General features: G+C 36.0%; 2 protein-coding genes and 1 pseudogene across 2 annotated transcripts; all 3 read left to right on the plus strand.

Annotated features, from left to right (window-relative positions):
* Positions 1-307: 307 nt before the first annotated feature.
* LOC133881281 (cyclase-like protein 2) lies at positions 308-5,018 on the plus strand (annotated as a pseudogene).
* A 3,188-nt stretch (positions 5,019-8,206) lies between these two features.
* On the plus strand, positions 8,207-11,001 carry LOC133881282 (vegetative cell wall protein gp1-like). Its single transcript, XM_062320210.1, has 4 exons — positions 8,207-8,541; positions 8,619-9,310; positions 10,002-10,466; positions 10,551-11,001. The coding sequence occupies exons 1-4, from the start codon at positions 8,207-8,209 to the stop codon at positions 10,850-10,852; spliced, it is 1,794 nt and encodes a 597-aa protein (XP_062176194.1). The 3' UTR covers positions 10,853-11,001.
* Positions 11,002-12,613: 1,612 nt separating this feature from the next.
* Positions 12,614-17,326, plus strand: LOC133882816 (DNA-directed RNA polymerases II, IV and V subunit 3-like). The gene is made up of 3 exons (XM_062322040.1): positions 12,614-13,110; positions 13,783-14,020; positions 16,648-17,326. The coding sequence occupies exons 1-3, from the start codon at positions 12,668-12,670 to the stop codon at positions 16,918-16,920; spliced, it is 954 nt and encodes a 317-aa protein (XP_062178024.1). The 5' UTR covers positions 12,614-12,667; the 3' UTR covers positions 16,921-17,326.
* Positions 17,327-26,282: the final 8,956 nt, after the last annotated feature.

Below are 26,282 nucleotides of genomic sequence, written 5' to 3' on the forward strand. Positions count from 1 at the left end.
ATACATGCATGTTCTATATTGGTGTTCTTAATCGAAGACGAAAAACAAAATCTTTCTCTTCATCTTCGATCAGCTGTTCTTTATTATCAGCTAAAGACAGATCTATTTTTGTTTTCGATTGAAAACAAAGATCTGTTATTCGTCTTCAGCCGAAGACGAATGTAGAACATGTTAAGGTCTGTCTTTGACAAAGAATGAAGAATATATTTGTTTGTTCTTCAGCTGTGAATGAAGAAGAAATTCAAGAGATTGAGATTGATAATTGATGGAAGTTACATCGACCCGCAATGTAAACAATTCTTCACATATATTTTAAAGAATTGCCATGCAATTCTTCAGAGTTTACTACTTCAACGTTCGTCGAAATATAATATGACGAATCATCCAGAAACATGATAAACATTGATTAGTTAGACTAATTTTGATCCTCTTAGTCAACTAAAAGAACACCACCAAACCACCCCACCGGCCGGCCACTCATCGTCAACAGCAAAACTTTAAACAATTCAATTAAAGAGTGATATTGATCCTCACAGTCCAGTTAAAAACCCCACCAAACCACTTCACCTTCGTCTTCAAATGCTTCAACAAAACAAACAAGCATGACTTTGGTGCTCCTCCCACTCTGCGTCGCCTCCAACATCATCCCAACTCTTTCCACCACCGCCGCCTACCCCTCTATCCCTGGCACCGAAACTATTGACTGCTCGCTCTCCATTACCACTAACAACAAAGACGACCTCATCCTGATTCGCCGAGAAGTCTATGATGGTGGCCGAATCATCGATATCAGCTATAGGTACACCCCGGACTTGCCGTCGTGGGAGTCAAGGGACGGGCTGGGCCAGTTCCTCTCTCTCCCGCTTAGCATGAAGACTGGCTCGCTTGCCAACGCATAGGAAATGAAGTTGTCCATTCACACCGGCACGCACGTTGACGCGCCCGGCCATGTCCTCGATCACTACTACGACGCTGGCTTCGATGTCGACACGCTTGACTTGGAAGTGCTCAATGGTAATCTCAGTGTTTTTGTTTTTTGGTTAGCCTTTTCATAGTAGATGTATCTTGTATATTTTGTGCTCAGGCTTGTATTGGCCCCCTCTTAGTTATGTGTGGACTTGGGACTTGGGACTTGGGACCCGAACTAATATGCTTCATTTGGGTCTTGGGGGAAGGGCATGCCAACTTGTGCCGACCTAAATATACAAATTAGAATTCTTTAAAATGATTTGTCCGAATTTGGAAGAAGTCAGACATGTAATTGTGAGAGACCACGTATGGAACTCACCTGACCGAATAAGTGGTTGAACAACTCAATTTTTATTTGGTCATTTGAATCCTATAAGTGGTCTCTCTTAATTTTCTATCTAAATTTTCTAAAATTCGAACAAATAATTTGAGAGGATTCTGATCTTAAATTTAGTGGTCCGTTTGTCTCTCTTCTATAGGGGTGACATTCTCTTGGACTGTAATTGAGTTGTTTTTTGGGCAAGTAAATAATTGGTTTGGTTTCAAGACCAACATAGATTTAGCATTTGAATCCTTAATTTTTCTCGTGTGTGTGCGATTGGCCTTTGCTGCTGTCTTGTTAGATCATGTGGCTTATCTTGTCTGCAATAATTTTGAATATTACAATCTTTTTCGAGAAATGTCCTGTTTCGTTCTTTGGAACGTTGTTATGTGAATGATTTCGTAAGCACGCAATAAGATAGATTTTAGGTTTTAAAGAAACCTATACCTTAGATTCTAAGGGAATCTAAGCCTTTAGATTTTGAGAAAACCGAAAACTTTTTTTAAACATAAGGTTTGTGATTAAATTTATGCTTCCTTTTTATCCTATAAATAAGAGAATTACAAAGACATAGAATAGGAGATGAACTCCTACTTTTACCTGAAAATAAACTCCTAATACAAATAAATTACTCGAAGATAACTCATACTTTAACTTGGAGACAGATTCCTACAAAGAACAATAGAAACCTACTACTAAATGACTTTTACACTATAATGCTACAAATTATTAGAAGACTGACTAAAATAAACAACTATCATTATTTAACATAATTCTACTCTAATACGACTTATAACTTATCCCGATATTACTTCCATAATAAATGCTCGTCTAGGTCTCTTTCTTTCATTTTGGGCCTGTCAATTGTCATGCTTTAATTTCTTTTGTGGTTTGATATAGTTTGCTCTTCATACATTGCATGTCAATGAGATATTGGTATGATTTATTTATTTATTTATTTTCAATAGGTCCAGCATTGTTAGTTGATGTTCCAAGGGACAAGAACATTACCGGTAAGTGAATTTCTCAACAATTCTCTAGAGTTGCAGAGAATTTGGATCCATGATTCATATGATTAGATATGGAGCCTGAGGGAAATTAGGTCGTTCATCTTGGACTCATATGATTAGATATGGAGCCTGAGGGAAATTAGGTCGTTCATCTTGGATTATGTTACGTCGTTAATTCTAGTCAAAAAAAATTTAAACCTCCTTTTTTAAGGGTACGTAGTTGGACAACCTAAAAGGGCCAAAACCAACTCTCGTGTTTGGTCGATCAGATCACCCCATCAGCTGTTTTGGGGATGGTTGACCACCCTCAAATTGTATTTTAAGGTGGTCGGCTACCTTAAAGTTATTCTTCAAATCCAACTACTTTAACAACTGTTTTGAATCGTCTGACCATCCCTCAATGATGGTTGAAAGGTTTTTAAACTAAATTGATGACATGACATAATTAATTTAAGTAATTCATCAATTATCAATTGAAAGAATTGTAAGCCCCCATAATTCTTGAGAGTTGCAGGGGATGATTTGAATCCTATGAACTATAAAGCAAGTTTTTTGGCAGCTCCATTTTTTATCTTCTATTTTTTGAAGTCTTACGTATACTACTAGGCCGATAAAATTTATTCGTCACAGCTGAAGTTGTGAAGTTTTTAAATATTCCTAAGGGAGTACGTCGTGTCATTTTCAGAACATTGAATACCGACAGGTAAATTTAGTTCAATTATAATTTTTTAGAATTTTCACTATGGCAGATCATTTTCTATTGATGATTTTATCTAAAACAAGAAAATTATTTAGCATTAACAAGTTTTCATTAAGGGTATTGGTGTGCTTGAAATTATTGCTTTTGACATTAGTAATTCTTTTAAGAAATAAGGGTTAATTATAAATAAAAAAATAAAATAAATAAAAAGCCCCCCAAACCACAGGCCGTTTTTAAAGTACATCCATGAACTGTTAAGTGTATCACTTGGGCCCCACAAACTATCAAAGAGTGCCAAAAAGACCAATTTTATCGAAATATTCTTATAATACATTTGTCATGTGTCATATATTCAATTAAAAAAATAATAAAATTAAAATCAATTTAAAAATAGAACAAAAAAATTAATTTCTTTTTTTTTAAAAAAACTAAAAGATAAATAAAAAATTTGAAGGAGGGTGGCTGAGCCACCTCCATGGCAGGTTTGGGGGTGGCCAAACTGCCCCCATGGCCCTTGGGGGTGGTTCGGCCACCCCCATTTTGCTCTTTGAGAATGTCCGAAACCACTCCCAATTAACAGCCTTGAGCTACTCCCGTTTGGCCTAGGGGTAGGTTCAGCCACCCCCAATTGCCAAAAAAATAAAAAGTTTAGGGTTTGGCCCAAAGCCACCCCTTCATTTTTCTTTTTTTAGTTTTTATTTTTTGAATATTTTTAATTTTTCTCTTATTTTTAAATTGTTTTAAATTTTGTTATTTTTAATTGAGAAATAAGTTATTGAATTTTACCTTAGACAAGGAGATTTTAAAAATCATTTTTATTAACTACACATATATTAAACAACAAAAATAAAAATTAAGCATTACATTTTTTTTTTTTTTTTTTTTTATAGATACCAAAGAAGAAAATTACATTGAACTAGGGCTGGGCAACCCAAAATAACAAAAAAAAAAACGCTAAGAACGAAAGTACACGAAGGCAATGCTTTCGAAGATGCAGGCCTATTTATTCTTGGCATAGATGACAAGAACAAGGCCACCAATGAAGGTGGTAAATGGTGGATAAGGAATCCAAAGGACCCCAACACCATGAGTAACCAAAACAGAGAATACAATGAGGATATACAACAAAAGAAATCAGAAAAACATAAACGCCCAAAATACAACATAGGAAATTGAAACCAACAAAGAAAAAATCGGGGGAGGAGGTGGGAGTCTCCATGGCCGGCGCGTGTGAACCACACGCCAGCTTCTGGAGACCTCTCCTAACCCATAAGAGTCGCACGCAGCCAGACTCCAACAACAGCAGAAGCGGTGAAGAGCGGAGGGGAAGGTTAGGCTTGCACGCGCCGGTGAAAGAGATCTACTTGCTGGCGCATGCAACCCACTCTTCGGGCAATGGGTATCGGAATGAGAGGCGGCCGGTGTCGTTGGAAGCAGAGGACGACAGTGGTCACGGTGGAGAGATGTGTGGTATACAAAAACTGACGAAGATGTGTAGATCTAGATTGAAAATTTTCAATCCAAAAACCCCGCCAATTTTTACAAAAACCATAGAAGATGAATGAGATAGCCGGTGATTTCTTTGTGGATGTACAAGAAAGAAAATAAAAAGCCTCCGAAGAGGTGGATAAAACTAAGAAAAAACACAGCTGGATAGGGGCCTCATGAGAGGCGGTAGGGACCACAGGGAGGCGGTAGCATAAAGAAAGGGAAGGAAAAAGGAAGGAAAGGGAAAGGAAAGGATGGAGGGGGAGGGAAGCTTGAGCCTCCCTCCCATGGTTTGTGAGTCCTCTGGTTTTTCAGAGAAGGGAAAGGGTTTCGCGAGAGAGTTTGGCTTAATTAAGCATTACAAGTTGATCGAGATTAAATATATTGTAATTTCAGGCGGCTCATGTTTAAAAAGGAGTTCGACACAAGTTACGTGGGATTTACGACGGATGGGACAAAATGGTTGGTGGAGAACACGGACATCAACCTTGTTGGTAAGATGATGTTGCCAACCTTGTTGGTAAGATGATGCAATTGATGCATGCTAATTGACCAGATAATGCAAAACATATCCTCTTACTATTATTATTATTATTATTATTATTTATTTTTTTTTATTTTTTTAACTCTATTTGAGCGTGACCATAATAATTCCTATCTACTGAAAAACTAATATTTGAGAGACATAGACGGTAAGGGGGCCGTGGACCCAACCAATGTTTTCTCATGGGGCAATCCAAGGACCTACTCAACGAATAATGCTAGAAATCTTTCATGTGTCATTTTTGTGTCCCTTAAAAAATGAAGTGGCTTTAAAATTTACAACGGATGAGACAAAATGGTTGGTGGAGAACACAAACATCAAACTTATTGGTAAGATGATGCCATTGGACCACCCACCCTTGGTGGTATATAATATATAGAGACATTATAGTTGACAATTTTTTATACGAACCCAACATAAAATTAGCGGGTCAGGAATGAAGGATCTGACCCGTTTAATTAAATGAGTCAGGTTAAGATTTACATATATAGTCTTATACACATGCATCGATAGCATTAGGATCCTCTCAAATTGATTTTCAACTGGAGAGGAGCAGGTCCTTTATACAAAGGGGCATTTTTGTAATTTCACACCATATAAAATTACAAAAAGGCTCATGTGTATAAAGGATTCGCTCCTCTCTGGTTCCTCTCAACTGGAAAGGATCCTGGTCCGCATCAACATGACACGAACCGAACTTGACACGCGACAATTGAGATTGACAATTTTTTGTACGACTCGTGAGCTCAACACGAAATTAACAGGTTATGGTTAATTTTTATTTTTCAAAATTATCATTAAATCCGATAATTTTGAAAAATAAGAGAATAGAAAAAAGACCAAGCTAGAGAGGATATATAACACGTCTCTAACTCGTTGCATATACGTTAAATTCTTACAGGAACAATGTTTGCCCAAGGAGGTGTTATTGAGTGGAATAAGACTGATAGAGAGGTTTTCTTTTGTCTAAATAATGCTGGAGACTGGAGAGATATACACCATAAAGAAATTCAGCAACTTAAGTACATTATCATTTTCTCATATTTCTCGACGAGTATTAATGCTAAGCCTGGTCATGTCATCGATCACTACTATGGAGGATGGAAATTGATCGATATAAGATTTATCATTCATGAACCAAATTATATATATATATGAATCTTAATAAAAAAATTAAAAAAAAAAAATTGAAAACTCCATGGCCTCCTTAAGTCTATATGGAGTTCGATCCGTCCCAGACTAATATGATACCAAGGTTCGATTTTGACACGCTTGACTTGAAAGTGCTCATAATATTATATTAATATTATAATATATTAACTTGAGCAGGTAGGGTCCGGACAAACTCTCACATAGACTACTTTATTACAGTGCAATAGGTCAACCATATTGTACATGATCCAGTCGTAAATAGTAAATACCATCATTTTAAATATCATAATATTATATTAACTACCCATTTTAATTGTTATTATTATGATTATGATTTCATCACTAGCTAGTAAACTCTAATACTTTTTTTTTTTTTTTTATATCTAAAAAAAAAAAAAAACTCTAATACTTTTAACCACTAGCTATATTCTTCAGATAGACTAGACCTAAAATCATTTTAAAAATTAATAAAAATGGAAAAAAAAAAAAAAAAAAAAAAAAAAAAAAAAAAAACCTTGAAATTTAAAAACACGTTCTGTGATATTGCTTGTATTCCTTTTGTTGTTATGCTTCAGTTCAACTACTGGTTCTTGTGGATGAAATGTCGTGGCTTTTTCCATAAACTATGCCCAAATGGATGAACCCAAATTATCTGTCCGCCTGTGGACAGATACGGGTAGCCCCCCCCCCCCCCCCCCCCCCCCCCCCCCCCGATGGATGGGTGGACGTATGGTTAAAATTCACTCTTCACTAGAGGGATGCGGCGGCAGAATATGACTTAAATTTGCCTGTATAGAACGGTGCTCAACCTTAGATCAGGGGAGTAGAATCATAAGTGGCCAATATTATAACATTAGTTTAAATGATTACAACCACATTTTCTTATCGGCTTAAACCTATGAAACAATCGGTGATTTAACACAATATTAGAATATGATTATGAATTCGAATTCTGATTCCACCACTTTACTCCAAATTTCAGTTAGATATTTTGCGTGTTGAAACTGTTAGAATATTAATTTAAATGATTAAGTTTATATTTTCTTTTTATAATAAATTATATTTTTTTTATTAGCTTAAGCTTCTAAGATAAATCATTGATAATTTACCGCCAATGCCTCGTTGACCTTTGGCTCCGCCCTTTTTATATGCCTTACAAATGGCATTCTCTTTTGGTCCGGCTGGGAATTAATCACTTCAAATAGACTGAACATAGAGATTTAAACGGTCATCAAGTATTTTAAGCTGCCTTTCTGCATAATGATCACTAGTTTAGTCTGCTATTTGGTGCCAAGGTGTAAAGGTTGAAGTGTAGCGTACATTGCAAGTTAACTGAACCCAGATGACCAGTGGAAGAAGAAAAGGCCTCCTAGAAAATATACTTCAGAAGTTAAGACTCTGTTTCTCTTGTTACTCAATTCCTTTTTGCTTATTTATCTTTTATTGTCAACTCCAAGCAATTGATCAGTATTACTCCATGGGCAGTCTGTGTTTGGGTCTCATTCACGTTGGGAGGACCAACTTTTGCCTGCCTCTGAGGAACACTTCTTTATTATCCGACCCTTTTTATAATTTGCTGACACGTATCGCTATAATCTCGTACTGATGTACGTGTGTTGGCAAGTTGTAAAAGATTCGTAAACGAGTTGTAGGTCTTGTATTGGTTTAAGCAGAATGGCATGGGGTGAAAGAGGACCTCTCTTTCCTTCAAATGGAAGTGATGCCAACTTCATATTAGAAGCAACAGAAGCAAAAGTGAAACGATAGAATAAATAACACAAGCCAAGAAAACTCAGATTGGTTTGACTTGCGAAGGAACCATGTGGAAGATGGCTTAATGAATGAACGTAACAACGACCAAAAGTTATGATCCGAATAATAGGCACTTGGGAATTTTGTAGATTCACTGCTTGAACCTCTATAAAAGGGTGGGCATTGGCAGTTACAACCTCACTCAGTAGCAAGCCACTCTCAAAGCTAAAAGTTAAAAAAACAAAGGGCTTGCTCGAACTTCAGCTTCCATGGATCAATCCTTGAAAAGCCTTCTTCTGCCAATTCTTGTCCTGATGCTAATGGCAATAGCAGAGGCAAATCCTCTTACGGTTTCACGAGTGTCTGAAACACCTGAAACACCAAAATCTCCTGAAACACCAAAAACGTCTGAAACATCAGAAACCCCAAAAACACCTGAAACGCCAAAAACGTCTGAAACCTCAAAATCGCCTAAAACACCTGAGACGCCAAAAACGCCTGAAACACCAAAATCACCTGAAACACCAGAAACACCAAAATCGCCCGAAACTCCAAAAACGCCTGAAATATCAGAAACACCAAAAACACCTGAAACGCCAAAAACGTCTGAAACCCCAAAATCGCCTAAAACACCTGAGACACCAAAAACGCCAGAAACACCAAAATCACCTGAAACACCAGAAACACCAAAATCGCCCGAAACACCAAAAACGCCATTCTCTCCTCCCCATCACCTCCATCATTTTCTCCTCCACCTCCAACTACTTCAACTCCGCCTCCATCACCTCCCACTTCAACAACTCCCACACCTCCAACTACTTCAACTCCACCCCCTTCGACGACTCCACCATTACCACCATCACCACCTTCTCCAGAATCGCCTCCTAGTACCGCCCCATCTTCACTACCAGCTCCTGCTCCAAGTACTCCCACCCCTCCAACTACTTCCACTCCACCTCCCTCGAATCCAAATCCTCCACCATCTTCACCTTCTCCAACTACTTCCACTCCACCTCCCTCCAATCCAAATCCTCCACCATCTTCACCTTCTCCATCGCCACCTAGTACTACTCCACCACCACCCACGCTTTCTCCAACACCTCCTAGCACTACCCCATCTTCTCCATCTCCACCACCACCATCTCCTCATTCCCCTTCACCTCCATCTACTCCTACTACAACTCCTCCTCCTCCATATCCTACCCCATCTCCACCTAGTTCCACTCCTCCTCCGTCACCTCCTTCTACCTCTCCAAAGACTGTCAGATGCAAGAACAAGAATTACCCTCAGTGCTACGATATGGAGCAAGTTTGTCCCAGCTCATGCCCTGATGGATGTGAGGTTGATTGTGTCACTTGCAAACCTCTTTGCAGTAAGTCTCTTAACGCGCTTTTCACTTGTCGCACACTACCCATCAAGCAGATCTTGTATCATATAATTAGGCAATCTATCTAGTAGATAAGATTTAAGTTTATCATTCAAGATGAGCAAATATAGTTCACGAGTGTAGTGATACAAATTCTAATTTCAAAATGTCCTATACTTCTTTTTGTTGTTGGCATAGCCATAAATTTCCTCGTGTTTTATTTGTAAGGAAAATGTTTGGATTGCTATAAAATTAATTATAAACTGACGTAGTAATTCATAATTACTGATATAATTAAGAGAAATTATTAAGCTAATTTTTTTGCTTAATTATTTCACTTTAGTTTGTTGATAATTTTGTATGTAGTAAAAAATATAGAATATATCCCTAACACCACTCCATTTGAAAAATCAATTTTGGCCGCAAGTTTTGGAACAAACAATGCTTTTTGAAGTGACTTAGCATCTAATGTACGTACATAGACATAATTGCATAAAAAAAACTCATTTGCTTAAATAAATTTCAGGTTGTCTAATCATCTAACAGGTGAGTCCCATATATATGAACTTTCTTATAATTACTATCCAACTACTTACAATTTTAACTGCAAATTACTGCATATCTCAATCCGAACATACTACTCTTCATATAAATATATAGCATTATCGTTATAGTTTTTCTGCATGTCGGATGGCAGGGTGTGATAGGCCAGGGGCAGTCTGCCAAGATCCTCGTTTCATAGGCGGCGATGGCATAACCTTCTACTTCCACGGCAAGAAAGATCGCGACTTTTGCCTTGTATCCGACTCCAACCTCCATATCAACGCCCACTTCATCGGCAGGCGAAACCAGAACATGAAGAGGGACTTCACTTGGGTCCAGTCAATTGGAATCCTCTTCAGCAAACACCAACTTCTCATCGGCGCACAGAAAACCGCCGCATGGGACGACTCCGTCAACTGCCTTGCCCTCGCCTTCGACGGCGAGCCTATCACCCTCCCAGAATCCGAAGCCGCAAGGTGGCAGTCCTCAAGCTCTCCAAGTGTGCTCATCATCAGGCTTGCTAACTCAAACAGTGTCAAAGTTGAAGTTGAAGGAAGCTTGAGGATCACAGCCAAGGTTGTGCATATAACCGAAGAGGATTCTAGGATTCACAACTATGGTATTGTTAATTAACTCGAACCCATTAATCCGTTAAGCTAAAAAAAAAAGAATGAATTTAATCATTTAATTTATATTTTAACAGGTATAACGAGAGAAGATTCCTTCGCTCATCTCGACCTTGGGTTCAAGTTCTTCGCTTTGAGCAACGAAGTGAGCGGTGTGTTGGGAAAAACATACCGACCAGACTACGTGAGTCGTGTTAACGTTGGCGCAAACATGCCTGTAATGGGAGGGGACAAGGATTTCGAAACATCAAGCCTGTTTGCCACGGACTGCGCTGTTGCTCGGTTTGATGGGTCTGATGGTGGAGCAGCATATTTGGATGGTCTGGAGTTGAGCTGTGCAAGTGGTATTGAAGGGCAAGGAGTTGTATGCAAGAGATAGGCTTTTCTTCGTTCGTTCTGTTTAACTTCAAATTGTTATGAATAAAACTGTAACCCACTGGAGAGGAATGACACTTCCCAGTGCAGGCTGTGCAGCATATATGTTACTATCTTGTTTCTTCGTATTCATATAAAGCAAATAAAAACACTTTACTCATCCAAAAAAAAAAAAAAAACACTTTCCTTTTAATGTTAAATTTGTATTCATATAAGGAAAGAGTAGAGGATGGAAACGTGGGCTTGAATTTCTTCTCGAGAAAATGATTTTTTTATCTTTATTGTACATCTTTTTCTTTTTTTTAAAAAAAAAAAAGTTTAATCATTAAATTTATAAAGCCTACAAGAACCCACGTGCAAGTCTTATAAACTCAATAGTTAATTTTTTTTAAAAAAAAAAGTACGAGAGATATACAAAAAATATACATATAACATGTATCGAAATGAACAATTAGATTACTGACCGCATCCCATTGGTTATATAATTACAACCTCAATTACTCTATAAGGTTTCTCAATATTAAGGCATAATTATATGATATCCAAAGTGATTATATGGAGAAAAATATAAGATTCTTTTATATTATTATATACAAATGAATACCATAAAATGAATAAGCTTTATATCAAATATTGTTATATCATATGTGGTTTAATTCAGATAATATAACTAAAATCGATCAAAAGTATTACAATCTCTAAAAACCTCTGCAATTTTTAGAGTATTTTATCACTTATATATATTTCTTTAATTTCAACGATTTTCAACCTTAATTTATCTCTTTTACCTATTTAACATATTTTACATGGACCATTGTAAAATGTCTTAAAACTTAGGATTAAATTCAAAAATAATCAATGTGGTTTTCATAATTAATATTAAAATAGTCATTGGGTTTTAGAAAGTGATCAAATTGGTTCTTGGGCTTTTTAAATTTATAATGGGGTAGCGCGCGGCCACCCTAAAGCGTGCACCTTTTTTTTCTTTTTTTTTTTAAATAATATTTTAAATTTTATTTATTTATAATTTTAATAAATTTATATATTTTTATTATGATTGACACATGTTGATATTTTATTGGCGTTGACATTGCGCTAATAGAATCTGTCAAAATTTTTAACGGAATTTGACTTCAAAAAGTTATTTATAAATTAATGCTCCGTTTGTTTCGACGTAAAATAGTTTTAGGGAAGTCATTTTTCAGGAAACCATTTTCCGTCGAAAGCATTTTCCGGTGTTTGGCGCATACGGAAAATCGCAAATATTTTTTTTATATTTTTATTCAATCATATTAACTTATAAAAATCAATTTTTATTCACAACATAAAAATTTTAATGTAAAATAATATAAAAATCATCGATGACGAGATTCGGTCACTGACCGACAAAATTCTGACAATTTTTACCTGATTCCGGCTAATATAACCAGAATTCGAGATAAAGGCCGAAATCTGGACAGTTTCGTCGGAATCTGGGATAGCCGAATTCCGGCGAACTGCGTTTGGCGTCTTCGGAAAACGATTTACTATTATTTTTGCCCTTACCAAACACCGAAAAATACAGAAATCATTTTCGAAAAATTATTTTACGCCGAAACAAACGGAGCATAAGTCAAACACAGAGATCTAAATTAATTTTAATACTAAAAAATAATTTGTAATTTAGGCCAAACATAAAGTAATGATTCAATTTTTCATAATTTGAAAATCATTTTTGAGTTACCATTCCAATACATATAAAACCAAACAAAACCCCCCCGTGTTTAGATTTGGGGTTTTATCAAAGAAAACTAGGAACCCACACTGAAGCTGAAAAGGAATGGACGGAGGCGCGACGTACCAGCGGTTTCCGAAGGTGAAGATCCGGGAGATGAAGGACGACATAATGAAGTTCGAGCTTCGGGAGACAGACGCGAGCGTGGCGAACGCGCTGCGGCGCGTGATGATCTCGGAGGTGCCGACGGTGGCCATCGACCTGGTAGAGATCGAGGTGAACTCGTCGGTGCTCAACGACGAGTTCATCGCACACCGCCTGGGCCTCATACCGCTCACCAGCGACCGCGCCATGAGCATGCGCTTCTCGCGCGACTGCGACGCCTGCGACGGCGACGGCCAGTGCGAGTTCTGCTCCGTCGAGTTCCATCTCCGTGCCAAGTGCCTCTCAGACCAGACACTCGACGTCACCAGCAAGGACCTCTACAGCTCCGACCACACCGTCGTCCCCGTCGACTTCACCGATCCCAACGACCCCAACGAGCAGAGGTACTACAACAACAAAATCAACTCATTTTTCAAATTTTCTCTATTTCTAGGTTTTTTGCCCTTATGTTGTTTAGAAGTTTCGAAATGTGATTGATGTTCCAAATGGAACTATTTTAGGGTTTATTTAGGGATCTTTTGTCCTACTGTTCTTACTATGATGCCCTTAATTTGTTAAAAAGTTGAAATGTTGATCTAATTTGTTAGTCTCTCTAATTTAGGGTTTTTCTTTGGGATTGCAAAGGGTTTAGCAAGTACATTTGAAAATAACATGTAAAGATTTTTTTATTTTTATTTTTTTTAAAAAAAAATTTGTTCTTTGACATCTTTGTTATTGATTTTGGAAATGCTTCTGGTGGTTGGTTTTGAGAATTTACTGGAAATATTGTAGGGTCTACTTCTAGGAGTGCTGGGGCTACAGTTATATGTTTGGTGGAAATGAGACCGTGTGTGATATACGGTCACATTTTCTTATCATGCTCTTCCTTTTAGTGTTTTATCCTATATTTCTTCTTATCCATTGCATGAGATTGCAATGAAAGTTTTGTGCTTTTTTTTTTTTTATTTTTTTTTTTTATTGAGAGCTTTCAACTCATCAGAGAAAAGGTTTAAAGTGTTATTCTCAATTCAGGGTATTAAAATTGGTATCTTAGTGTTCGTTTATATTGTTTTTAGGGGGATTATCATTGTGAAGTTACGCCGTGGACAAGAACTGCGGCTGAGGGCTATAGCCCGAAAAGGAATTGGTAAAGATCATGCAAAATGGTCGCCTGCAGCTACTGTCACATTCATGTATGAACCAATGATTAGGATCAATGAAGACTTGATGGAGACTTTGTCACTTGAGGAGAAAAAAACTTGGGTTGAAAGTAGTCCTACCAAAGTGTTCGACATAGACCCTACTAGCCAACAGGTTGGTTATTTTTGTGTTACTTAAAAAAAATGGTAACTCAAATCTGGTGTTTCTCTTGCGTCTTTGTCTCTGTCTGAAGCTTTAAAATATGGTTTGTATATGTTCTATAAATTGATTGTCTTGCATTGAGGATGCTAAGATGCACACTTATTTTATTTCATATTCCTGTATGAAGTCATGTGTTTCTGTTCATAGAGAAGAAAGGAGAGGAAATGGGAGAAGGTAGTGAAGATGCTAGTTATTAGCTCAAGTATGTATGACTAGAGTAATATTCATGGATAGATGACATTAGATGCCTTTTGTCACTAAGGGCAGAAAAGGGAAACTTTTGTGCCATATTGTTGGGACCAACATATTTTCAAAATCCTCAGGTTTCGCTTGTTTGTGGATATCTCAGTGTCTCCTGTTTGTGTTCTGTAGTAGTTCTTGTGGCATCTGGCATTCTGTCATTTTTTACTTGTTTCTTGTGTTGCTACCTGTTGTCTTGCATCTTCAGGAAGTTGTGTTTTGTGGTTTTTTAATTTATTTTATTTTAGTTTTCCTATAATTACTTTCCTATTGTCATTATATCTCTTGATCATGGTATAGGACAGATTAAGTACTACTTTAATTGGATTAATAATCCATGATAGTATGGGAGCTTTGGAAAAAGCAATATCCAAGCTGTTTAATGAGGTCTTATTGGTTGACTTCTTCCATATGGCTTACATGTGCTCCCTTCAATTTTAAAGGGTGAGTAGTTACTGCTTTGTTATGTTTTTAAAAATTCTAGAATTTTAAAAATTTCTAGACAGCAGAATCAGGTGTCCTTTTTTTTTTTTTTTTTTTTTTTTTCCCCTTATTCTGATGATATAATGGGTGAGTAGTTACAGCCTTGTTATGTTTTTCCAGTGCTACACCAAAACATTCTGCTTCCCAAAAAAAAAAATGGAACTTTAAAAGAAGAAAAAAGTTGCTGGAAATGAAGATTATGAAGATATAGAAAAATTGGAAGATCTTTTTCATATAGAAATTAAGATTTATTTGTGGGAGTTTTTATGTAATGGAAGTTTGGTTTGAGATTTTGTTTGGTCAGCTATAGTAATTTTGGTGCCTTTTTTCCCCCCTTTTTCTGATGATATAATTGGCGAGTAGTAGTTTTGTTATGTTATTCCAGTGCTGCACCCAAACATTCTGCTTCTAAAAAAAAATATTGGAACTTTAAAAGCTTTTTATGTACCGGAATTTTGGTTTGAGGTTTTTCATGTAGATTAGAAGCTGTATTTTATGGGATTTTGTTTGTTCAGCTATCGTGATGTTGAGTCCTAACATGAATTGGTATTACTCAGGTATCTTTTGGTTTCTCTAGGGTTCAAATAAGTTGATACGAAGGCTCAGATTAGGCTTTTAATGAATGTCACAAACTTCAGAATTAAACAAATTACTTTGGAGATTACTTGCTCTGTTTTTCAGTTTCTTTTCACTCTGTCTTAATCCCCAGCTGTTGCATTGATATTTTGTCTATTTCTCTCTTCCTTTAATCTTCCCTTCTTAGAATCTGGCTCTTAGGAAAGGGTCTTCTTCAAGTTTGGATTTCTTACTTCCTTCTCATAACTAACATGTGCCTGAAGTGTTTCATTTTCTGGGGATATTTTTAAGTATTGGTCTTGATTTTAGGCTCGTGGATGAGATGTCTGAGGTTCAGCTTGGGGCTATTTTTAAACTCAACTTCTCCAGTTTTGGGTTATATAGTCAGCAGCGAAACTATGGGCTGAGGAACTCATGCTCAAGAAAAATAGAAATAAAAAAGAAAAACGGGATTGTCATAAGGTCACAGAGAGTGCGGTCATTAAGTGCCACCACCAATTTGGTGCTATGCTCCTTTCTTTTATTTAGTGGTTTGCCGTCTTTGCTAAAGATGACCATCACTCTATTGTAGTCTGAGTTATTCAGTTATAATATCTGCTTTATTTTATGAAAATGGTAGTGCTCTTTAGGTGGCTGATGCTTGATTGGATTATATTATCAGATTTGTGTTCCTATTGCTGATGCATGTTTATGAAAATGCACTGCACAATTTGCATGAATGGGCTTTATTTTAATAATTGATGGCCAGTTTCTTTTAGGTTTGTCAATCTATTTGTTATCTATGCAAATATAAATAACTTCCATGTCAATCTCATTGTCTGTTTGGAATAAAATGAAATCATCATATTTTCTGTTCCAATTGATAGATTCTCTCATGTGTTACATGAAACATAAAAAGAAGCTGTCAAAATGGGGAAAAATATAGATGTTTTCCAAATCTAAGAACAGAGTTGTTTTGCTGCATCTTTCATGAAGTTTTAAGCCTCATTGAGGACCGACTGAGGGCTAAATTTCATGTTTCAAGCGACATTTACGCATCACATGGGAGGATTCGTCAATGATAATTTCATTTAACACCAAATCTAAGGCAGGTCTAGTGACCCTTCGAAAATACAGGATGGTAATTTCTAATTGCCTCTAAAACACAGGGAGATAATTGTAAATACCCCTTGTTATTTTATGTTGATGATATTCTTTGTTTGTATTTGATGTGATCATTTCTTTGAATGCATTGTTTGTTGTAGTAACAGGGCTAAGTTTTGTGTATTATTTTTTCTTAGGTCGTAGTGGTTGATCCCGAGGCATACACTTATGATGATGAAGTGATCAAGAAAGCAGATGCTATGGGGAAGTCAGGGCTTGTAGAGATCGAAGCCAAAGAAGACAGTTTTATATTTACTGTAGAATCTACTGGTGCAGTCAAATCATGTCAGTTGGTTCTCAATGCCATTGAAATACTGAAACAGAAGCTTGATGCAGTTCGCCTATCAGATGATACTGTAGAAGCTGATGATCAGTTTGGTGAACTAGGTGCTCATATGCGAGGAGGATGATCTCTTTGGTAAAGAGGACTAATCAATTGATCCTTCTAGGTTATAGGATATCAATTGAATTGCACATTTTGTGGGACTTGGCCATATGTTGTACTAACTGCATCTTCCATTCTCTCTTATTTAACGTGTGCTATGGATGCTACTTACCCAACAAAAAAAAAAAAAAAGGTGCTGTGGAAGCTTAATCTGTTTTGAGCAAAGTATGTCTCTATTGACATTAATTTATATTTTCTTTGTTTTCTTTGAGAACTTGTCATGTCATGACATGTTACCTGCTAGCAAAACCCCTGTACACTGTGTTTATTATTAGATATAGCATAGATTGTACTTATACACATAATCTTCAGTTTGATATCCCAGACAGTGGAGACACTGTATGATATATGTTAAATCCCATATTGGATCAGTGGATTCTTAAAGCATCATATGAGAATGTGTGAAGTCTTGTCTTGAGTGCTTACGAGGTCAAAATAGATTGTGGTATGTGTTAAGTCTCATATTGGATTGGTGAATTGTGAAGATATTGAATGGGTATGTGTTAAGTCCTGTATTGGATATTTACTAGATTGAACTAGGTTATCTAAGTGATTCTAGAGAGTAGTCATTTTTAGGTATAACTCAGATGTAACCATTGTGCTTATTGCCGAATGTTATCACTTTCTCATTTTACTAGTGTATTCGAGAGAAGGCGTAAACTATATTTATTTTTAAGTTCAATGATTTAGGTTCATTATATTACCTAATTTAGCAGTGCCTGAAACTTTTTACTTTGTTGGTTGCTTATATTGGATTTCCATGGAACAATGTAGAGAGAGAACGAGTGCCAATCTACGGACTCTTCTCTAAACCTTATTTGAGTGGAGCTCTGTTACTTTTCTTTTGTTCTATACTTTTTAGTATATTTGGGTTGGGCCCTTGTAACAAATTTTCATTGAACAATTAGGAGCAGAATAAGCATTTTGTTGGGAACTTGCACTTAATTTTTTCCTTTAGATGCTCATGTATGTGTACGAGCAAATAGCAATGCTACTAAAGTTAAAAAACCTTTTCTTTTGAGGGCATTCTTCCTTGTTTTTAACTTTTTATGGTCTATGGAATTTATACTTTTTTTTTTTTTTGTTTTTGTTTTTTTCCTATTTGTCGTTCAGTTGTTTCAATTTGGTCGTCTTAGAAAATATACCCTCTGGAATCTCTTTTTACTGAAACTTCTGCTACATACACAGGAAATTACCTACCATGTCTTAATTCTTTGTTTTTTCCCTCTTTTTATTGGCTTTGAATATAGGGTAAGCGTGTACGGTTCACTGAAGTATTTAGATGTTCTCCATGTCGTAAATCAAACCTGTTCAGATGGTAAAAGATGCCGATGCTAAGAATGAAATGAAGGGTTTAAAGTTCAGATGTTTCTTTTGGAAGTTTGGTTGAAAATGAGGACAAAATCATGGCATGAGGTGGTTAGGTGTAGGGGTTGCGATTCCTGTTTGCGTGTCAGGTTTGGATCGTGTAAAAAAATATGAGTATGATAAAACTATATAAGTCTATCTTAATTCAATTTATTTGATTAAACGAGTTAGATATTTTAACCTTAATTCGCTAAGTTTATGTTAGGTTTGTATTGGATTCACGGATCGTGTTAAAAATTGTCAGCTTAGTTAGTCAGACGTAATTCAATGGGCTTACTTTCTAAATCAAGCACTGTGCTTGGTTAGCAAGAGGAGTATCTAGGGAATTGGCATGGAAATCTGCACTAATATGGTGTCTGGAAGGCAAGAAAACCAGTAGTTTCCTGCAAACTAATAGTGTATATTACTTTCCACAGGGAAAGAAATATTGGAGTTTTTTTCCCAAAACATACTTGTACAGACACTAGACACTGTATTGACCATGATATTATGCCCACAATATGCATCATGTTCACCGGTGTACTGGGAATATCACGGGTTGACAGAGGGTGGTCTCTACAGAAAGTGTAAACCAATTTATCTCCATTCTGGCTGCTGGGCGTGGTCTATAAAGCCAGAAGCACTTGCAATCATTTAAAATTGTGGATGTTAAAAAGACTAAACTCATTCTAGGTTTATCATTATATTAGGTGAGGCTAGAAACTATACTTTTATTCTACTACTATTCTATCCTATTGACGTGTTAGTACCGACCAGTCTTCGTTAAAAATGTTAGATAAAAGCACAGTTTTTAGCATTACCTAAATCAAGGCAACCCTAGAATGAGGTTAGTCTTTTTAACATCCACTAAATGATTGCAACGTCTAAACTCATACGGTTATCTTGATACGACACTTTTATCTTACAACTCTATCTCACTTTAAATCCTTATTTAACATTGTCAATTAGTCCTTAGATCAGCTATTGTTAAAATAAATAAATAAATAAATCAAATGACTGATTGACATTGTCGGTGTAAGATAATGTGATATTTACCATTACTCTCATGATATACAACTTGGTTTGAAATCCTAGGCGGAGATGAGGTTGAAACCAAGAAGATTAAAATGGCACCATCGCTTTATCCTCATGCAATTCCAATGGTGCTCTATCTCTTTGGTGTAGTGGTCCTTGCTATCGGCTCTTGGAGCCACAAGAAAGTGATCAATCTTTCATCCTGTACCTGTAGTATTGGGTCACAGCAGTTTGTGGGTTTTGACAAGTTGGCTAAAATAATAAATGCGAGAGAACCATATACATTTTACAGATCAGGAGCAGCAAAAAAGGTATAGACCGTATAGTCCTATATAATTATGTAATATATTTATAATAATCACAATAAACCAGAAAAAAAAAAAAAAAAAAAAAAAAAAAATTTGGAGGAAGAACAATAGGGTTTGGGATACAAAATTCATTCAAAATTCATCTCAAGTGTATTAATAAAAAGAATTATTTGCATTGCACTCTCGAAATTCCTTTTTAATGCACTTAATCTGAAGATCAAAGGTGTTTAAATTGTGTTGTGACTCACTCCCATTTCCACTTTCTCCTTGTTATATATAAAAAAGAAAAAAAAAAAGAAGGTGTTTAAATTGAAAAGCTATAATAATTGTTGAGAAATATTGGGAAATGATAGGGGTAGTGTCATAAGCATTTAGGGCTGTCAAAAGATACCCAAATCTTTGTCTGCGAAGTCAGACATGCTAGCAGGTGGACAGCCAAGTTTCGCAGATTTGGGACATGCCTGAAAACATCTAAAACTCCTCTTGTCCTTTTCTTCCGACCCTCCAAAGGGGGACCCTTGAGCCAATGTGCCCTGTAAAGCAAAGGAAACCACCTGGCTTACAAATTAACTTCACCCTTTAATGCTGCAGCTAAAAATCCTGTAGTAAAACACACCTATCTCTCTACCTTCACATTTAACTCACCAAGGACCACATGTTCATTACCATACTACTGCCTTGCTCATTTGCCAAAAGTATTTCTAAATATTTTGAATTAGAGTTAGGCAATTTTTTGCACGATCCGCAAATTCAACATAAACACGACATGAAGTTATAAAGTTTGGGTTTAGGTTAAACGGGTCCGGGTCATTAACCTATTTGTATAAACAGGTCAACCCGCCAGTTGACCTGTCAATTCGTTTATGACACGTTTATAACCCTTATATATATATAGTTAATGTATTTGACTTAAGAAATGGAGAAAAAAAAAAAAAAAACATAACATTGCCATTCTTTCTAAATACATTATCTATACATTGTGAGTTTGGATTTGGACCAAGTAAGATGATAATTTGAAGCCCCAGTGGTAGAGTTTGGACTTTGGAGTGTAAAAGGTTCAAAGGACTTCCATATTTATTGATTTTCGAGACATAAGTCGTTCAAGTTAAGTATGTTAAATCACTACTTTTCCTAAAAGCTTAAGCTGATAGGAAGAGGTAAATTTAATCACTTAATTAGTACTTTAACACTCTCCCTCACATGTAGGCTCAAACTTCCTTTCGATAGATAAGGCCCAACACGTAGAATATTTAATTAAAATAGGAGGTAAATGACGGAGTCAAAGTTCGAACTCAGGACTTTTGGCTTTGATACCATGTTAGATTACCATTTATCACAAAAGTTTAAGCTGATAAGAAGAGATAAATTTAATCACTTAATCAATACTTTAACAGGGTAAACAAACGCATGTGGTCGTAAACGGTTTGAGCACACTTCATTTATTTATTTATTTTATAAATGAGTGAAACAAGACATTAAAACAGCAATATGAAACAAAATAAGAGAATCACATATAACTAAAATAAAGACAAAAAATACTACCCTATTCATTACGGCCGTTAAAATTTGTGTATAAATTTAAAATGGAATAAAAGCGGAAGCAAGAGAGAGAAAAGATACAGAATTTACGTGATTCGGTCTATAACCTACGTCTATAGAGTAAAGCCTAAAGGCCTATATTATGCTCAATAACTTAATTGTTTACAATACATAAATCCTTATTTATAGTTGAATAAGTCGACCTATACAAATAAACATAAATCGACTTATACAAAGAAACCCAAATCAACCTAGACTCCAAAATATAAATCAATAATATCATATTTAAAATATACCCTAACAACGGCTATATGTTCCACAGCTTCGGAGAGAATTTTCAAGATGGAAGAAGCAAATGAAAATGATGCGAGCGATGTTAATTGTAGCGGCTCTAAAAAAAATTCTTAGTTTCACGTCCACCATAAAGAGGAAATTGAAAAAATTAAAAGAAAAAAAAAAAAAAAAAAATCATTTAGTTTGTTTGGTGACAGACCTTGCTTATTAATTAGACAAGTCAGGGTCACGAATCAACTCTTGACTGTGTTGGCACAAGTGGTCAGAGGTGTTTATGGAGGTCCTTATTAATGTATTTCTTTTGTTTTTTTGTTCTTGCTGGGTACTTAATTTAAAGACTTAATAATGGTCAATGTTTCAGTCAACACTGGGCTTGGTTCAGTTGAAGCTCATGAGCAGGCTTGACCTTCCATGGAGAAGAAAGGGTATGGAAGAAGAATCTTTCTGAAGTCTCTTAGCTAGGTTCATCGATCTCCCAACAAATAATTGATAATTGTGCTCAACTCAGGGAACTTCTATTGAGATTCTTTAAGCAAAAATATATTAACAAACAATTCGAATATCAAAAACAGTAATCATAATTGTTCGAACAAAAACAATGGCTTAATCCAAGATTAGTTATAATATTCAGACAGAGCAGGAAAGTTTGGACCACATGCGTGTCAAAGAAATGATCGGAGACAGACTTCATTTAAGATTACGACGATATTTCTCTGTTCATGGTGATAAATATATAGATTGTACAAAAGCTGAAGACAGTTTTGATATATATATATATATATATTCCATGGGTACGTGGATGAAGGTTTTGGCATTTCATGAGATGGCGACCACTTTGAATGAGATCCACTCCCACCACATTGGATGCCGATCATGTAGTGTCAATGTTTTAACTGTTTTCCAGACAGAAAATAAAGAGATGTTTGTCACAAATAATAATTCGAGTCACGCATTGGATGTGCAACGCAGGCTAGTTGACAGCGCCCTTTGGGGCCTCCATTTCTGATTTGCTTGCTTGGGGCCATGCCAATGGATTGGCTGCAGGCATCATCACGTCCCAGGAGACACCCCTTTGGTTCTCTGGGACCATATGCAGATTGGGTAGTTCTTCAAAGTTTGAGGCACATTATTGAACATATTTCTTCGGTACGGCCTGGTTAGGTGTAATAATGCCTGTGATTATAGAACGTTCCATCAAACCTGAAACATCCCAACGTTTTCAATTCCCCCCCTATTATATGTTTCAGTGAAAAACATTTTACACTTCTAGTTTAGTAGCCTCACCACCACCAAAAATGATTAGGCATGGTCAAAATTACATAATACTATAGAAAGTTGGAAACCAACTCGATTATATACCCAATTATAGAACGGTCCATTGGGCCCCGTTGGCAACGATTTCGTGCGTGACCCGTTATTGGATGGATCCACCAAGTCATAGAATCGGTCCAATAAGGGAAAGACGTCGTTGGAGTATCCCGCACACCGAGGGAAGCAAATTATTGGGGTTTGCCGCGCACCTTTTATATTGGTCCCTTACAGTTAGCAGCTTAGCGCTTACGATATCAGACTCCACTTACCAATAAAAACAGGAATAATGATTCTATAAACTAAAGTAATAACCCTCGGGGTACAATTACTTCACTTTATATACCTACATCATGCCAATTTGTTTCTTGTGAACTTAAGTATCAGCAGTGGTTTTGCCGCTACTCTCAACATACGACTATGATCTTTTTAGTATTGTTTGCAGGTCTTCTTTTCCTAACGTTTTGTGTAAAACCAAAGTTAAATGCATCAACTTTAAATTTTGATCATAAAATTAATACTATTTATTTTATTTGAAACGGATAGTATAGTTGTCCTTACACATCGACACCACACCCATATTGCTTGGGCAAATATTAGAGCCCTAGTCTCCTAAAAATAGCTATGTTTTTGTGTGGCCTACGTTTTGGTGGTGGCTGGGGGCACCCTACTCGCCTAGGGTTAACCAGCCACCAAAGCTAGCTCGAGCGTGTAAAGGGCTGGTTCACCACAGTGGACCAGACCGTAGCCTCCACGTCCACCTAGTTCATTGTATAAAATATATTTGCCATATCTTCGTGCCAAGGCCACCTTTTTCTTTGGGAAGACAAACCTGGTCTCAAGCCACTCGGGTCTCTGTTTGCTAAGTTATCCTCCCACCATAATAAATTAAAGATCCCATTCAAGCTATTGGAAATATATATATATATATATATAGAAAATATTTTTTAAAAAAACAAAAAAACCTTTCACAAATCTAGTAATACTACTTTTTATTTTCATTTATCATAAAAATATATAAAAATTATTGATTGAGATGCACCCTAGCCTAAATCTGCTTTTAGAATTTGGCTCAAGTGCTGTTAAAAAAATATTACAGTATATTTTTTGTAGCTTTTTTAACTGCGCCTATTTAATTCTAAATTTTCCATAAAAAAGTGTGAAATTAAATTTATTAAAAAAATTACAAATAATGTTACACCACTTAAGTCAAATTTATAGTTCACTTGTTGTGCCCTTAATTAGTTATTTTGAATTGTTTACGTGAGAAGCACATATTTTTTTCAATACTATTAACCGAGTTGAAAAAAGTTCCACTAAAAAATTAAAGTCACGCAATATTAAAGAAACATATACTTTTTTACAAGTACAAGAGGTACATTTACATTATTGTCATATGAATATGAAAAAATTTGGTCATAAAAGAAGACTCAGTCAGTAGTACTATTATTTCGGTTCGAAGTGCCCCTTCTGATCGGGCAGCCTCACAAAGGGCTCCTATTTATGTGACAATGTGACATGCATTATTGGAGATGTGACTATTGAGAATTAAATCAGTACTGTGGCGATCAAAGATTGACCTAATTAACTTTGACTTCATCCCATTGCCAGAGAGATGGGGAAAAAAAAAGTTACATAAAGTCCAGAGTTTTTTACCCAATAGTAATTAAGTTTGTGAATTTGGTGTAGCTTATTAATTACCTAAGAATTTTGTGCCAATCAATGGGTTAGTGTCTCTTAATTTATGAGCCATTTATATTGTGCAGGAATCGAAAGTCATGGGTGGGTCTCACGTGATGAGTCCCACCACATGAGTCCCACGTGGGACCTAACCCATGTCTCTTGTCTCTTGCATAATAATTAAACAACTGTTGTGCAAGAGACATTTCTGTAATTTTTGTCTCGGTTTATGTTTGAGAATATTGAAGGTCTGAAATCACTCGTCATCTGTTATACTTTAAATCATAAACAGTGAATTAGAGTAAGATTTGGAGATGAAGGAAAGCAAATATTTAATTTGTATTCTTTTTTTCAGCCAAATGTACTTTCAATATGTCAAAGTTCATATCATTTAGTTCTAGATACAAGGTTTCAGTAAAAGGGAACCATTGAGTAGTCCCGTCCAAGAGCTAAAGATGGCAGAAGCTATCAAAGAACGCACTTGAATGTTCTACTTGTTATCCCCATCCATCTTGTTTCTTCTATCTTCTACAAACAAACAACCCCATGCCTGAGAAATCAGCGTGGAGAGAGAGAGAGAGAGAGAGAGAGAGAGAGAGAGAGAGCCTCATATGGTCCTCTTCTTAATTTGTTGTCTTTCAAACTTTACAGTTGTTAGAAAGAAAAGGGTAGAAGAAAACACTCAAGTGTTTTAATATGGTGCAAATTGAATATAGGTTTTGAGTTGAATTCTGACTTTATACTCTACCTTCTATTTCAGTTAAATATTTTATAATTACGTAAGAAAAGATTTACCGATATATCTGGCAAGCCTTCTTGCTTACCTTTTGTCTATTTTACAAGCATCATCAACATGCGGTCAACTGTACCAACGTTAATTAAATTTAGTGTTGTTTTTTTTTTTTAACGAAAAATTTGAGTATTTCATTGATTAAAGATCACGAACATAAAGCTCTTATATCACAAAGCATAAAGTTTAACAAAATCATAACCACATGCTATAAGGTTATATAGTCATAGATACAAACAAAATTCTTACAATAAAATTTTATCTATAACTTTCATCTTCCGCTAACTTATGTACAAAAATAGTTTAAGAGCAAATCTACTTCGAGCAAACTATATTTAAGATAAGAGTAGCCAAATATCCTAAAAAAAAATTATTTAAATTGGCCGTGAGAGATAACTCTCACACCAAATTATTTAGGCAATGAGAGTTAACCCATCACACCTAACTAACTTTCAACCCATAGATCGTTCATGATGGCAGATCTAAAAAGAAGAAAACTATTATTCAAAGCAAAAATACAACCAGCAAATAGCAGAAGTGGTCAGAGATAAGATGAACGGAACAGTACGGAGGTAGATTGATGGATGCATAGCGGAGAGGTCAAAATTGTTAATCTGCTCAGAAAACACTTATAAACAAAAGAAAAAACCAGAATAAAAATGAGAGAGTAAGAGCCGGGAGGAAAAAGGGAGAGTGAGAGAATAAGGCTTCTTAGATTTGTTTTCTGTGGACACGTTTATTATGAACTTAAACTAATAAAATAACTAGTGATTTATCATAACCAATAACAAAGAATGGAGGATCTATCAAAAAAAAAGAATGGAGGAGAGATAGAAGATGTGACCAGGTCAAAAAAGGTAGGGTTTTCAGATCAAAAAGCTTTTTGGGCAAAAAAATTTTAATAAATCCATGGTATTACCATTCTAAAATTATTGGGGGTGGGACAGAGTGACCTCATGAGCCTTAGACCTTGGGAGCAAGCTGTTTCCCTTTGAAAAAACACTCCCTCTCTCTCCCCCTAAATCA

The sequence above is a fragment of the Alnus glutinosa genome, chromosome 11, assembly GCF_958979055.1.
Source record: "Alnus glutinosa chromosome 11, dhAlnGlut1.1, whole genome shotgun sequence".
Classification (NCBI taxonomy): Eukaryota; Viridiplantae; Streptophyta; class Magnoliopsida; order Fagales; family Betulaceae; genus Alnus; species Alnus glutinosa.